The following is a 17350-nucleotide window of genomic DNA, read 5'->3' on the forward strand; positions in this document are numbered from 1 at the left end:
CTTCATGAATGGGGTCCACGTGGATGCCTGCTACTTCTTGTCCAATCCTTTCTTGAGGACCAGCATTTTTGATATCACATTGGCGATGCCTTGTCTGCTGCTGTATTAAAGAGATTGGGGTCCCCAAGGCAATGTACTCAATGTCACATTGTTTGCCATCGCTATCAGTGGCATTTTCTCCACACTCAGGAGTCCTGTCAAATACTCTTTGTTTATGGATGAATTTGCAGTCTTCTACTCTTCTGCTGATCATACAACAATGACAAGGTAGCTACAGCTGACTATTAGGAGGCTGGAAACCTGGGCCAGGACAACTGGTTTTCGGTTTTCACCAGAGAAGACTACATGTGTCAATTTTAATTGTGCTCATCAAAGTTTTAACCAACCAGTGCTCACAATGGGGGACAATATTTTAAGTTTTTTCAAGAAGCTGTACACTTTTTGAGTCTATTATTTGACTTGAAATTAACTTGGCTCTCACGCCTGAAAGACCTACAAACAAAGGGCTTCCAGTCATTGAATATTTTGAAATTACGTTGTGGAAAAACATAGGGGTCTTACTGGTCCCACCTCCTAAAGTTTTATAGGAAATTTGTTAAAGCACGTTTAGATTATGGCAGTGTGGTCTATGGATCAGCGTGTATTTCCTACCTCAAGATGTTAGACACTATCCACCCCCGAGGGCATTTGAATATCAACTGGAGCCTTTCAGACCATCCCATTTCAGAGTCTGTGTGCAGAGACAGGTTAACCACAGTTCTGGATTCAATAACGTATCGACTTGACAGGCACTGAAAATATCAGCATCACCTTGGTCATAGGCATTTGTTGCAGTGGTCCAACCCACCTTCTAATGGCTGTTACAAGAAATTGGCCCCATGCGACCAAGCCATTTGGAATATGTGCTACTGTGTGTCTCAAGGATCTGGGTCTATCAGACCTCAAAATACACAACCAGGCATGGAATGAATTGCTGCCTTGGTGTCTCCCGAGGCCCAAAGTGATTTTAGTAATTTTAAGCTTGACACGTTACAAGAAAGCTTGTCCTCTAGATTATATTTTTACATCTTTGTTTTCGTCCATTTTAAGTACGTACACAGTTTTATCATTGTTTGTACAGATAGATCCCAGCAAAGGAATGTCCTTGGTTGTTCTGCTGTTCTCCTTGATAGGGTTTTCAAAGTGCATTTTCCAGAAAAACTTACAAATTATGATGTGGTATTATATGGCATTCTGATGGCACTGGAGAGGATTCACAGACATCACCATACAAGGCTTCTTGTCTGTTCCAACTCACTTAGCGCATCATAAGCAGTTCACCAAATGTATCCAGTAGACCAGCTGATTCAGCTCATCAATGACTCTTACAGTGATGCCAGCACCATGGCAAGGAGGTGGTCTTTGACTGTGTACCTGACCCCATCAGGATACAGGGAAACGACATGGGTGACGAAGTCACCAAGGAAGCATGTCAGGATGGTGCTGTCTGTCAGTGTACCATGTTGCATGCCATCATATCATTTTTTGACAGAAGCATCATGCATCAATGGGAGGGTGCATGCTTTCAGGTGACAGACAACAGACTGCGGTCACTCACATAGACCACACAGGCATGGTGGACTTCATGTCAGCCTCACTGGTGGAAGGAGGTTTGGCTTATCAGGCTGCGCATTGAATATATCCCTTCAACACATGGCTTCCTTTTTCGGCAGGAGGATCCACCACTCTGTAAAGTTTGTGGTGTGCTGCTTTCAGTTCGGCATATTGTGGCAATGTACTTATACTAGGGCAGCCGTCAGTGTCAATCTCGCCATCCTTGCTGATACTGGCTCCAGTGTTAGGAGAGCGGTGAAATTTTGCAAACTGTCAGGCCTCATCCCTAAATTTATGGGGAAGGGAGACAGACTTCAATGCATTATAAATTGCTCTGCATGGGAGGACAGCCTTCGTCTCCAGCCATGAGACCGGCATGCTGATGTTTCACCAGGGTGCCAATGACCATGTTGTTGAGTGCTGATGTTCCAATTAGACAATGACTGTCTGGGCTAAGTGGTCTTCCACAGCCCTCACTCGACCCATTCTTTTGCACCTCTTCCCCTTATTACAAGTTCTGTTTGACTTGGTGTTCTTGCTCTATTTTCCTGTGTCTCTCTTGCTGAGTCCATGTATCTAATCTTTAATGTGTATTGTTGGGTGGGGTGCCTTTAGTAAGTGGTGGGAGGATATGTTCCTTATTACAGTTTCTACTTTTGACTATCTGGATGGGTCACCTTGCCCACGTTTCTTCCTTTCCCCCTTATCTTATTTCTTGTTCCTTTCTGTAGGCTTTGTTCACCTTCGATAGACCTTGAGGTTTTCTTTCTTTGTATTTCACCCACTCTTCTTTGGGGCATAATTTTTTGTTGCCTTGCCTGCTCCAGGTAGAAAGTACTGATTACCTTGTAGTTGGGTCCCTTTAATCCTTAAACTAACCAACCTACCCATTCTATTGGCACAACCAATGTACTTCAATTTCTCCTTAATTTATTTCTCATCTTGGCGTCAATATTGCTTTTAATGTGTTGATTTTACCACTCTTACCCATTTTTATGAAATGATCAAATATCTGGCGGACACCACTAACTCCAGATGAACTTCCTCTTAACCAAGGGGCAGATAACTTTGCTCTTTAGGCTCTTAATCCCCAACCAACCAATCTTAAATAAAGTGATACTTAGAAATTCGAAAATATTATTACTGATAAAACTTGACTACAAGTAACATTAAATCTTAGTCTCTCTCTCTCTCTCTCTCTCTCTCTCTCTCTCTCTCTCTCTCTCTCTCTCTCTCTCTCCCCCCCCCCTCTCCCCCCCCCCCCCCCTGCCCCCCTTTTTAATGTGATCTGGACATTTGGATTTTTTGACACACCTTATTGCTGCTGTTTTTACGTATAATGAAGTGTCATCTTTTTTTGTGTTTCAGATGTACAGGTTGACAGTTCGTTCCAGTAAAGATTCTGTTTCACAAGAAATCTGTGACCTTCTGTCAGAACAGTTCTAGTCAATTCACACTGGTGCTCTTGACATATGGGATCATGTTGGCATTTGACCAGCAAGTGTAATTCAGTAACATACCAGTATGTGTGAAATGCATAAGGTCTGTAGATGGAGTCTTGCTTGCTTATATTTTTTGTAATATTGCAAGAAATTTTGCAAGAGCTTTTATGAAGTCTACTTTGGAATTGCCTGTCCAGTGGCACACTGTTGGAAATGAGATGAGGAATTATTATTGCCAGGTGATGTGCACAGATTGATTGGTAAATTGAGGCATGTAGCAAGTGGTAAAGCAAGTTTTTAATGTATGTCTCTGTGTTCCGGAGTACTATTTGCAGAAGTATTGTCCCTTCATTTGCTATGTGTGTATGCAGTCCCTTTCCTCAAATTTTCCCCACTACGAAACGCTGGTGGTTAGAAGCCCAGGTCATCTAAGTTTTAAGCAAGTCCTTTTGGACAGGTTTGACTGTCAACAATGCATTTAGATGGATGGAGCATTCTGTTGGAAAGTATGAGTTGTTTAATTCAGATGGCTTAGTGTAATTATATTAAAAGTAGAGTTAATGTGAAAAATGTATATATTTATATCAATTTCCAAATGTCGAACTGGTACTGTTGAAATATTTATTTATAGTGTTATTGGCTTCCTACTTTTGTTACGTTTATTCATACTCATTGTTGCTATTGTTACACTATTTTTAGTGTGTGTTAAAGGTCCCTGTACAGTTGCAGTTTATTTTGGATGCTGCTGCTATATAAAAAGACATTTTTGTATCTATCAATTTGTATTGCCGATAGAAGCTATATGATCAGTTTGCACATGCGAAAATAAGAATCTCTAAATGAAATTATGTGTGTATAACACAACTTCGAGTAAGTGTGTGTGAAAAGTTTTAATGTGATTCAATTCATAGTTTAACTTTTCATACAGTTACTTTTGAAATTTGACAGGAACAAATGCAATGTTTGTAAAAACTTGTTTTTATTTTGCTTGTTGTACCTGCTCTCTCTCTCTCTCTCTGTACTAGGAAAGGGCATATCTTACAGCAATTTTATTTCATTCTGAGAGACAATAAGTAAATCAGTTTCTTTGACAGTGTTATTTACTGTCGTCCTTGTATGCCATTAGTGAAAAAGAAAATGTTCTTGTATATCTGAAACTTCAAATTCATTCAGAACGTTGTTATCTCATGGTAAAGAAAAATTTACATTTACTCAATGTATTTATTAAAAAAGAAGTGACACCATGTGTGCGCATTGGTTTTTTGCCTCTTGGTGCTGGAACTAAGTGGTAGCTCTCTGTGTGAAAGTGTGTGTGATGTGTATTTTGGTTGTATCTTTACATTTGTTCAATTGTAAAGTTACGACAAGACTTATCATACGAAAATTCTCGTATTTCTCGTTGTTCCACATATAGGACAATTGTGTAGTTCAGAATGTCATTGTTTTGGTAGCTAAAGAGCATTTATTTTTAAGATTTTGTATAGTAAAAAGAATTATTAGAGAGAATGTATTCAGTCTGGTTGAATACAAAAGCTCAGAAAATTTTGACTTCGCTGTGTTGTGTAAAGATAGTATGTGAGAGAAGTGTGTACATTAGTCAGTGGTATCTGTAATTTTGGTTCATTCATTGAGATTCATTTGTGTGTATATGCATTTCACATCATGTATGAGAATGTATTGTGAAATTAAACAGATTGGCTGATCAAGTTAGTTTCTTTTATGCACCATATATTATCAAGATGATATTAATAACAGTATGAAAGTGCAACCAGTACACAAACTAAACAATGCTTTTTGTAGAGTTTAAACAGCAATAATATTACAGGAAACAATGAAAGGGTGGTTAAGCCACAGACAAAACATGCATTTCCCTCAGCACCAAATGAGAGGCTGACCATTTTTTGAAACTGGTAATTGATTGACAGCTGTTAATATTTTGTATTATAGAAAAACATTGGTTTGAAGAAAACTTTTGTTTGAACTATGATATGTACAGTTATTCATAACAGAACACAGTAACAAGAACATAGGAGTTGTAAGTGGAGGAAAAAGTAACAACTCGAAAATCATGATTACTTGGGTGGATGCACATATTTGTTTATGTTAATCATCTTCAGAAAGTGGTAGTAAATTGTATATACTTGGATGGAATATTTGGGTTTTACTGTCATTTTCTCTACCTTATGTCCTAGTTTGATTTTTTTCTCTTACCTTTCAGTCCAGCAGTTTTATTATTGCATTTACAGTCTCCTTCACTGTAAGGTTTTCAGTGCTAGTGGAAAAGCTCTAATAAACATGTTTTTGAGGATTTTAGAATAAAAACCATCCTATAAACTTTGTTTGTCTGTTGTAAATCAAAATATCTGAGAGTGGTGGCCATTGTTTTGTTGACATAGCTGTAAACTAAAGCCCTTCAATATAAGGGCAGTTGGGAAACAGGTTTTTGAAATAACATATGGTAATTTTAAAAGAGTCACACGAGGAAGGGTACACAAGTAATGAGAATTTTTCTCTGGCAGTTGGTGGAACTTTGGTTTGGAATTCTCCTGTGAGGTGTCTTCACTAGCCACAATTTTGTATCAGATGCCATACTGATATTGGTGTGGAAACATTAATATGATCAGGGTAACTGTTTTCTGAATTGCTCTTCCACATTTCAGCACTTTTTCAGTGCCAGAATTTACGTACCAACATTGTAACATCAGGTCCTGCTTCATGTTAATGGAATTAGCAGCTCAATGTTATCCAGTCCTTTGGATCGATTAAGGGGAGGGAGCTTCTGAGGTGAGTGTTCAAAAGTGGCTTTTTTGTTTTAAGTGTTGAAATGTCAACTGAAGACAAATTATGAACAGCGTGTCGCTTGACTTCCAGAACAGATGAAAACATGGATAAACTCTATGTTGTGATTATTAAATATTATCATGAAACAGGCAATGAATTGGTGGTAATGACTGAAATATCCTGAAATTAATGCCAACAAATTTTGACTAAGAGTCTGGAGATGGAAAGATACTGCAGCAAAATTCATTCTGTGTGTGCTTTCTGATGACCAGAGAGACAGTCGTTTCCATATGTGCCAGGAATGGAAAGAACAGTCAGCAACTGATGCAGATTTTGATGCAAAAATGTCATTACCAGAAATGAGTTGTTGTGTTATGGATACAACCCAGAAGCTGAACCACAATCCGTCTAGTGGAAGACTCTTTCCTCACAAAGACCAAAGAAAACAGCGCAGGTGAGATCCCATGTGAAGACAATGTTTTGTTTTTTCAGTATCAAGGGAATTGTCCACCTTTAATTTGTTTCCCATGGTGCCACATTTAACCAAAATTACAACCTTACAGCGCTAAAACGATTATGTGAAGCAATGAGGAAAGATGACACACATTGTGGTAATCAGGACATTAGCCTTTTCACCATGACAGTGCCACTATGCACACAGCATTGTCTGGCAATTGTTGCCCAAAAACCAAATGACAACAGTTTCTCGCCTATCCTACTCACTGAATCTGGCTGCCCTGTGATTTTTTAGTTTTATTATTTCCAAGAATGAAAAGAAATCTGAAAGGGAAGTGTTTCAAAGTTGTAGAAGTGGTTGGGGTTAGGGGGGAGGGGAATAACTGCAGGCACTGAACACCATAACTTCAAGTGAGTTTAAAAACTTTTTCCAACAATGAGGGGGGGGGGGGGGGGGGGAAGTGGTGGGACAAGTCTGTCTTGTCTGATCGACATTATTTTGAAGGCATTTAAGATTTGAAAATGTTCTACTGAATATAAAGTTATCTGTAAAACAATTCTCATTATTTTCGCAGCAGCAGCTACATTCAGACTTTGGAGTTACAGATAACAGAGAAACTTCAGAATAATTATAGAAAACCAAACATCAGCTCTGGCTGATGTAACTGGTATGTAGTAGATGTGTGCTTGATAATGGTAAGTCATTGGCTTACTATCATGGTACCAGTGGTGTCATATTATTGTTATCAATCTCAGTGTGAAATTAAAAAGCATGAAACAAACAGTGATGCTGTTTGGTATGTGACATGTACAGTGCCTGTGGTAAACTGCTAACTTAGCTTACATAGATTTGCAATCCTTTGATTGAAACTGACCGCTTGGTGGGAAGCAGCAGGTTTACGAGTTAGGAATGCAGACGGTAGTGGAAGCAGGGGCTGGTGGACATGGGCAAGTCTTTGGTTTGTTTATATAGTTTCCCCTCAAAGGATAAGTAGTTCTGTGTCAGGCTCCCTACTCATCACCACCCTACACCAACAATCCCCATGTCTGTGGCCTTGCTCTTGTAGAACACTCCCTCTCCCTATTTTCTTCAAACTTGAAACACATCACCTCATTCCTTATACATCTAGCAACTGACATTCGCACACATGACTGCTTTGATGGGAAGATGTATAAACAAATCAATACCATGACTGTGGGCACTCGCACAGCACCCTCTGATGCCAATATATACACAGAATATGAAGAGGAAGCTTTTCAGGATCCCAAACCTCCTGTATCGGTCAGGTTCATTGATGACAGTTTCATGAAATGGACCCAGGCCAAGCACCTTATCCTCATTCCTCTCCTGGTCCTCACCATGCCAAGTTGCCACCTGCCTGCACATCGATCTTCACCTCTCTGATGGTCCATTCATACTTGTGTCCATATCAAGTCCACTTACCATAAACATTACCTGCATTTTGACTTGTATCGCCAGATCCACAGGAAGTGCAAAATGACTAAGCAGGGATGGCTAGAGGACAAATGTAAGGATGTAGAGGCTTACCTCACTAGGGGTAAGATAGATACTGCATACAGGAAAATTAAAGAGACCTTTGGAGAAAAGAGAAACACTTGTATGAATATCAAGAGCTCAGATGGAAACCCAGTTCTAAGCAAAGAAGGGAAAGCAGAAAGGTGGAAGGAGTATATAGAGGGTCTATACAAGGATGGTGTACTTGAGGACAATATTATGGAAATGGAAGAGGATGTAGATGAAGATGAAATGGGAGACATGATACTTCGTGAAGAGTTTGACAGAGCACTGAAAGACCTGAGTCAAAACTAGGCCCCGGGAGTAGACAACATTCCATTAGAACTACTGACAGCCTTGGGAGAGCCAGTCCTGACCAAACTCTACCATCTGGTGAGCAAGATGTACGAGAAAGGCGAAATACCGTCAGACTTCAAGAAGAATATAATAATTCCAATCCCAAAGAAAGCAGCTGCTGACAGATGTGAAAATTACCGAATGATCAGTTTAATAAGCCACAGCTGCAAAATACTAACGCGAATTCTTAACAGACAAATGGAGAAACTAGTAGAACCGATCTCGGCGAAGATCAGTTTGGATTCCGTAGAAATACTGGAACACGTGAGGCAATACTTACCCTACGACTTATCTTAGAAGCTAGACTAAGGAAAGGCAAACCTACATTTCTAGCATTTGTAGACGTAGAGAAAGCTTTTGACAATGTTGACTGGAATACTCGCTTTAAAATTCTGAAGGTGTTAGGGGTAAAATACAGGGAGCGAAAGGCTGTTTACAATTTGTACAGAAACCAGATGGCAGTTATAAGAGTCGTGGGACATGAAAGGGAAGCAGTGGTTGGGAATGGAGTGAGACAGGGTTGTAGCCTCTCCCCAATGTTATTCAATCTCTATATTGAGCAAGCAGTGAAGGAAACAAAAGAAAAATTCGGAGTAGGTATTAACATCCATGGAGAAGAAATAAAAACTTTGAAATAAAAACTGATGACATTGTAATTCTGTCAGAGACAGCAAAGGACTTGGAAGAGCAGTTAAACGGAATGGATAGTGTCTTGAAACGAGGATATAAGATGAACATCAACAAAAGCAAAACAAGGATAATGGAATGTAGCCGAATTAAATCGGGTGATGCTGAGGGAATTAAATTAGGAAATGAGAGACTTAAAGTAGTAAAGGAGTTTTGCTATTTGGGGAGCAAAATTTGTTAACATCAAGTATAGGTTTAAGTGTCAGGAAGTCATTTCAGAAATCATTCGTATGGAGTATAGCCATGTATGAAAGTGAAACATGGATGATAAATAGTTTGGACAAGAAGAGAATAGAAGCTTTCGAAATGTGGTGCTACAGAAGAATGGTGAAGATTAGATGGGTAGATCACGCAACTAATGAGGAGGTATTGAATAGGATTGGTGAGAAGAGAAGTTTGTGGCACAACTTGACTAGAAGAAGGGATCGGTTGGTAGGAGATGTTCTGAGGCATCAAGGGATCACCAGTTTAGTATTGGAGGGCAGCGTGGAGGGTAAAAATCGTAGAGGGAGACCAAGAGATAAATACACTAAGCAGATTCAAAAGGATGTAGGTTGCAGCAGGTACTGGGAGATGAAGCAGCTTGCGCAGGATAGAGTACCATGTAGAGCTGCATCAAACCAGTCTCACGATGGAAGACCACTACCAACAACAACACCACCACCACCAACAACACAACACCAACAACAACAACAACAACAACATCCGTTCCACAGTAAGAAATCTCTGCCATATAGTCAAAGCATGAGTAGACAGTGCATTTGTATTAATAAGAACTTCTCTGTCCAGGATTCTATAGGTCTCACTAAATACCTTCATACAGGCACAATCCCCCAAAACTAGTCAGCAAACAGATCTCCCATGCTATGTTTCCACACACCCTAATTCTCCCACCAGCAGTGAGAATGAGCTGCAAAGGAGCACCCCATCATAGAGTATCGTCTTGGAATGGAGTGACCAAATTGTGTCCTTTGCTAGGCCATTGTGTGCAGAAATGAAGGACAGTCCTTTCTTACTTCTCATAAACTGGTATTCTACCAACCACTCACTAAACCTACACAATATTCTGATCCATACCTATGGCACACTCACACTCACCCTCAGCTGCTTGACATATGTTTATATCCTGTGAAAGATCACATCCAATCGGACATAAGGCTACAGGGAAAGCAGCCATGTCACATACTATCCCTGCTGCAGTTTCTCCACAGCATTTTATGTGGACATATCAACTAACCAACTGTCTATCCAAATGAATGTCCACTGACAAACTGTGACAAAGAGCAGAATTGACCACTCAGTGGTGGAACATGGAGCTGAGCACAATATGCTAGATTTCAGCGGCTGCTTGACTACTTACATACCGTGCCATACCATCAGAGACAGAGTGCGTAAATGACTACAGGAGTTGGTCTTGGCATGTGTGAAGGCACTGTCATGGCATCTGCCCTGGATGATGATGATAATGCAAGCAAATGGAAAACGTAAATTAGGATGGCCAGTTGGAGCATTGAACTCCCTCTTTCACACCACCATTTTCCCACAAAGTGGAAAAGTGAATGGTGTGCAGTAAACTTCGTATTCACTCAATTTTGTACCACTGTCTGATGAGCTGCTACATTGAAGCCGAGTGAGACGGTGCAGTGGGTAGCATACTTGATTTATATTCAGGACAGTGACAGTTCAAATACCCATCCAGCCATGCAGATTTAAGTTTTCTTCTGTTTGCCTAAATCAGTTGTGGCAAATGCCAGGATGGTTCCTTTGGAAGGCCACAGCCAGTGTCCCTCCCCATCCTCCCTGAATCAGATTTTGTGCTCAATCTCTAATGATCTTGTTTAATTCTAATCTTCCTTCCTTATTGCTACATTGACTCACACAGTAGGTCAGTGTACTTGCCGTTGAATTCACAATAAAACCACATGCTTCTTGTTTACCTACAGTAGCTGTTCAAAATGATCACTGCAACGGAAAATCCCACCAAATATCAGATCCATTTTGTAACATTATTTTCCATAACAAAGTCTCAAAACTGCTGTCAATAATTCCAAAATTTGTATATACATAAAATTAAAGGGCTGAAGACATTGTGTGTCAATGATGTCATTTAAGAGTAATAATAGAAGTGGCCATCCATGTGTAGCCAGCAACAAACTAGTGCAGAAAAATGAATAAAAAGACTTAAAACTCGTGCTTCACAAAATCTGCACTGTCCTGCAACTTTCTACAGATTTCTTACTACCCTGACTCAACAATTAGGACCCTGTAAGTTCTGTATTTGTTAAAGTTCTAAAATTTCCTTCTGGGAACCACAAAACTCAACAGGTAACTGTTTGTCTGTACTTTCTTTTTGTTACCGAGCTGAAGGAGGCAGCTTACTAAACAGAATGGTGACCAGACACCATAAGTTTTTTATGCTAACACAGAAAAAAAAACAGCAGTCGATAGTGTGGGGTCATACTGCCTCACCCAATAAACAAAAAGTATGTCATATTGTCAGCCAGAATGGTTATGGGTTCTGTTTAAAAGAATCTTGTTTCTAGAGTTCGAGGTGTGAAAGGGTAATCAGTTTTAAAGCCAACTGTGAGGCATCAAGAATAATTTTAAAAAAATGATCAAGAGATACAGTATCTTGATTAGTGGAGTTGTATGTTTGCATGACAGTGCTTGAAGAATATATGCACTGGAAGCATAAGAACTGTTGCCAGTTCAAATCAAATCGTTTTCGAAGGTCTTCTCTACAGCCCAGTCTTGGCTCCAACTTGGCTTATATGCTTGCTGTGGAGGATGGCCCCACAAACTAACTTGTCAGTTCCACCTCTTTATCCATCTGAAAGAATGTCAGAACCCCAAATTGACAACTTTGGTGAAGGATTTGAAGATAACAGTTAAATATGGATGGTGTTTGTGTAGAGAATTACCACAAAGGTGCAGTGTCAAGATTTTTCTAATTTTTTTTAAAGCATAATTGTTACTTTCCAGATATTCCTCATAAGAGTAAAATAAGAGGTCCGGCAGGATAAGATGTTAATGTGAAATTCAGTGTTTGAAAGTGCTTTAAATATGTGGTGTTGTTATAATATCTAGTGAAAGGAAAAGGCACATTTAGTATTTTTGTATATGTAGTGAAGGTCCTAATTACTTGTGGTCTGCAATAACTATGGGAGTAGGTTAACAAACCTAACTAAAGTGTATAGAAGTACATGGCATTACAAAAAGATTCATTTGATTTTACAGTATTGTCTCTTCTACATGACTGAAGGTAGAAACTCGTGGGAGGGGGGGGGGGGGGGGGGGGGGGGAGAGGGGGAGTGGACTTCTGATACACAGTATACTACAAAGTTTTTACGATGACAGAAGTGGAAACTTAAATCGTAAAGCACCAGTCTGATATTCATCAAACTTTATGGAGATGTTCATCATATAATGGGAACAGAACAGCTGCAGTTGTCTATTAAAGTTTCTCCATCACATCCCAGACATGGTTGTGGGCAGTGGCAAATTGGGAGTGAGTAGGCCAGTACAGGATCCCTACATTCCTCAAGGCATATATGGTGTGAACTGCAATGTCCAGTCTTGCATTATCCTGTTGGAGTATGCCACTTGGTACGCAGGTCCTAGAGGCTATGACAACAGGGTTTACAATTCTATCCATAAACTGACAAGCGTTCAGATTTCATTCAGCAATTACCAAAAGAGCCCTCTTGCAATATGCAGTAGCTCCCCACTCTATGATTCCAGGAGTTCAAGTAGTGTATGTGTCTAAAAAAATACTGCTTTCTATGAACTCTGACCATGTTATGTTATCTTTGGAGCCATTGGCATCAGTCATTCTGAATGCCACAAACAGAAGCAAGATTCAGTGATGAACACCACAGAATTTGTCGTCGTTCCAGTTGACTCTGACTTTGAACCATGTAAGTATTTTTTTCTGTGCTATGGTGCAGCAGCAAATGATTTGTGGAAACTCAACATTTAAACTCTGCTTCCAGTAATCTGTTTCTAATGGTTTGTGGTGATTAACTGCCTGTAAAATCTGCCTGGATTTCAGTTCCCCTGTCAGAGTTCTAATAGTGTAGTTCTCATGGTGTAGTTGTTGTCCTGAGCCCATCTTGTCACAACCAGTTCTTCACTCATTTCACTGCACCAAACTATGTGTGTGATTTGTCCATATGATGCTTTCATTCCCTCATGTGAGATTTGCCTTTCCTCAAAGCTTGAAAGATGGCAATAATTACGCATGCATGTCCTGTGGCCATGCTGTGTTCTGATTTCTGCCTGGAAACTTCCAGTAACAAATTGAGCTAAGGTAAACTTTCAGTTCAACAAGTAAGATAAAATTTACTCCAGTTTTCCATCTGCATCCATGTTGAAGATGGCCTTGTTAACTCCGATAAATGCTTTTGAAACGATCTTTGTGCTCATCAAACTAATAATACCAACAACAGAATTAAACTCGCATGTTACATTGCGATATGGGAGAGGACAACCAACCAATGCCCAAAGTAGGATGAGAATTGAGTGAAATGACTTCACTATGACATGATTCACAAGTCATAAATCTTTTTAATGATCACATCCTAAATATAGTGGAAAAACAGGATCAGTTCATTTAAAGAAGCAATGAAGACTTTATGTTCTGTTTGTACTGAAAGGTCCGCCATCTTGAATTTTATGCTTGGGACAACTGGGCTATGTTCGTGATCTTGGACTGCTCCATTTTATACATAGGGAAATCTGACCATTTGAATTTCCTACCATTCTATACTAGAACAATTGGAATAACCCTCTCCTTCACCCTATGGCATTATAGACGTCATACATAGGGCAATTGATGGACCTGTATGACTTTTCAGCTGAGCTTGTAGCCTCCATAGCTGTACTATTGTTTAGGTCTGCACCATTCTAGAGAGCAAGTTGCTTATCTATCTTGCACTTGTGCTTTACCAGTATAGCAATAGTGTTGTTAGTGTGATCCTTAAAGATTATTTACACTTGTGTTACTATGGCTTAAGTTATAGTACCTTGTAAAACCTGTTAATGGTTGAGAGCAAAATCTAAAGGAAGTAGTGAAACTGATTAATATATCATTATCATGAAAGCAGCAATTGTATAGGGTGTTAATGGACTATAATAGAGTATATTTTGATAACCCTGGTTTAGTTAAAATATGAGCTCAAGTTAGGCATGGTAGAACATGAACCCTCTTTTGTTCATCCATATCCAATTTATATTTCAAAGAAGGAAGAGGTACAAAAAGAAACTGATAAGATGACTGAATGTAGCATAAGAGTGTGAAGTAGTAGTCTATACAATAATCCATTGAAAATAGTGACAAAGGAAGATGGAGTTAGTTGTGATTGATGCTCTTACATTGAAGAAAGTGGTAAAATGGGCAACCAACTGTGTCAAGAATTTAGACAAAATGTTAAAAAAATTCTACGGTGTAAGATGGATGACCAGTTTGGATTGAACTGGAGGCTATTGGCAAGTGCCATTAGCATCTGAATGTTGAAGGCGATAGTCATAGGTAAACAAGAAAGATTGCAATTTAGCCATCAAAACTTGGTAAAAACACTTGCAGGTAATGTAATGTATTTCAAGCTGTAATGAGAGGAGGGATGGCCTTGAAACAATGAAAATGTGAATTTGTAAATGAGGAGATTAAATTTTTGGGGCACATAATAACTACAGAAGAAATAGTAATGGGTCCATCTAAAATGGCTGTGATGAGAAATTGTCTGGTACCTAAGTCCATTGTTCAAACAATAGTTTACATAAAACGGTTCAACAGTGATACAAGAATTATAAAAATTTAAATATTGATGTTATGTTTCAAGATTTTTTTAATCACAGATGTTACATTCCACAAACAACACTTTACATGTGAAGGCACATTCCCTTGAAACTACCCTTACAGAATACTGGAGGAAAGTGTGGAGCATTATTTTCACGTTTCTGCAGCGAGTTGTCAATGTGTGATATAACTTGTTGATGATTATTTCAGTGTGGATGTGCGTAGGGATATTATAAAATGACTGTAAAAGAATGTTGCAGTTAGCAGTTGAACACTTAATTTTATTGTGCACTTTGTATCTACAACTGTCATATTCATGAAGAAAATAGTGGTGTTCAGCTAAGGAAATTAAAGAGCCATTAGGCCTGTGAACTGACAAGCTTTTTTCCTGGCCATTTTAGTTTCATGCATTTTCTATGGGAGAAATGCCCAGTAGACTGACTTAGAGGCTGGTATTGGTGTAGGATTAGCAGGTGGCCATGACATTTTTGCTTCTGGGACATCCTCCTGAGGAATAATAATTTACTATATTGAAAAGAGGTAAACAGCTAATTCAATTTGAAAGCCATAATGACTGGACTGTTAAGCTTTTCTCCTGGTCATTTTCGTTTCTGGAATGACATTTCTTTGCAATGAGGAACATGACAGACAGACAGAGAAGTAGAAGTAGCCAGCTAGCAAAGGTCGAGTCAGATCATGTTACAGCACATTCTTCAGTCATCTAATTTAATCTGTAGCTATGGATCCAAGATATTTCCGGGAAAAATTATGACGGTGCAAGAATTGCACCACCATTCTTAAAGAACGGTTTCAAAAGGTAGACAATATGCATGTTTGGTCTGTCTAAATGAAATGTGAAGGTATGTGGAAGCAGCTTTGTACCATGTTCTCAAATGCCTTGCTTCTGACAATTTTGTTATTATTTATGTAGTAGGAAAGCCAGACTTTGCTTAAACCCTACCTTAAAATTGTTTTTAAATGGAAATTAATTGCATTTAATGCCATGCTCCTGTGGTTTAGCTGTGTAACAAAGTGGAGACCCACAACTTTGATGGATTGCATTGCAAAATTACTAGATTAAATGTATTTGCTTAGTTTGTCAAGACTAAGATAGTCACTCTGTGGAGAATAACTGACTTAATTTTTATTTCAAAATTTACATAAATTGATTGATAAAATGGAAATCATTAAAGATTTTCAGAGTTTCATTCCATTTTCTAAAAATCTAAAAGTACATGTATTCAAATTCATTAACTATTTCAAGTTTGAAAAACTTCAAAATTTGTTCCTTCAGTAATGGCAACTGGTATTACACTGCCGGAAAAAAAATTAGTTTGCTTGGAAAAATGTCAATTTTGACCAACGAGGGCATACTTACTACACCTGGGGTAGCAGATATACTGATAATGGTTTCAGTGTCATATGCTAACAGATAACATTGTGACATAGCTACCAGAGCGCCATCTCTGTCTTAATAGGGGGACGCTCACAGCCAGAAGGCTCAGAGTGGTGTGTGTGGTGTGTGTGGTGTGTGTGTGTGTGTGTGTGTGTGTGTGTGTGTGTGTGTGTGTGTGTGTGTGTGAAGCAAGCAGGCAATCATGCCATGGAGACACACTTTTGCTTCCTACAACCAACTGAGTGAGTTTGAAAGGGGACTAATCGTGGCCTTCAGAGTGGCGGGACAGTCTTTGCAGAGAACATAGATGAGGTTCTGGTCATCCATGCAGCTACCAGACACCTGCCACAATTGTATTGTTAGGGCAACAGCGGCAGATTGAACAGCTGCAACAGCACAGATAAGATGGCTTGTGAGCCAGAGGTGTAAACACAAACTGTTGCAGACAGGTTATTAGTGTTAGGACTACAGACACACACCTCTGTAGTCTGTCTTACATTATGGCCAAAGCATTAATGTGCACAGCTCAGCTGAGGCCATCAGATGATCACTAGGAAAATGGAATGCTGCACTGTGGTCTTCAGCGATGAAAACAGATTCGGCCTACATGCAAGTTGCAGTCATTTGCGCATATACTGTAGACCTGGTTAGTGCGCTCTAGTAGAGAGTGTTGGTCCAAGACATGCTGGCCTCACCCCATGCATAATTGTCTGGGGTGCAATAAGCTGCAACTCTTGTTAAACTTTGGTGTTACTAGAGGGTCCGCTAACCGGTGCTTGGTATGTGCAGAATGTTGTTAGACGCATTCTTTGCTTTTTTGTAATAGGAAGGTGATGTGCTGTTCAAACAGGCTAGTGCTTGTCTACACACTTCCTGCAAAATTCACCATGCTCTGCATTTTTGGGCCAACATGACTTTTGGACTTCTCTCCAGACAAGTATGTGTAGAATATGATGGAACAAGTGGCTCCAGCGACTTGTCAGTCAACAACTCTTATGGAACTACATGAACAGGTTGAGCAGGCATTAGATATCGTATTCTAGGACAGTATTTGCCATCTGTATGATCAAATGGTTCCCAGAGTAAGCACCTGTATTGCTGCCTATGGAGGCTACACCATGTACTAATGTGTTGCTTCAGCCTGGGCCAATACTGGTGCCTCAGAACTGATTATACTATTGATCATGATTATAATCATTTCTTGTACTTCATATGAACTTTTGCAATAATAAATGTTGAGTAATCGGAAACCTCTAAAAGGGTGTATTAACATTTTTATCTGGCAGCTTAAAAAGCAAAATTATTTATTTTCAGAAGGGAACTTC

General features: G+C 39.3%; 1 protein-coding gene across 1 annotated transcript in view; it reads left to right on the plus strand.

Annotated features, from left to right (window-relative positions):
* LOC126305268 (AP-2 complex subunit alpha-like) overlaps positions 1-4741 on the plus strand; it is a 279414-nt gene extending 274673 nt beyond the window's left edge. The window contains exon 19 of the mRNA XM_049992036.1: positions 2962-4741. Coding sequence (XP_049847993.1) covers positions 2962-3039 — 78 coding nt within the window. The 3' untranslated portion in view covers positions 3040-4741. The remainder of the gene's footprint in view (positions 1-2961) is intronic.
* Positions 4742-17350: the final 12609 nt, after the last annotated feature.

The sequence above is a fragment of the Schistocerca gregaria genome, unplaced genomic scaffold (genome assembly GCF_023897955.1).
Source record: "Schistocerca gregaria isolate iqSchGreg1 unplaced genomic scaffold, iqSchGreg1.2 ptg000304l, whole genome shotgun sequence".
NCBI lineage: Eukaryota > Metazoa > Arthropoda > Insecta > Orthoptera > Acrididae > Schistocerca > Schistocerca gregaria.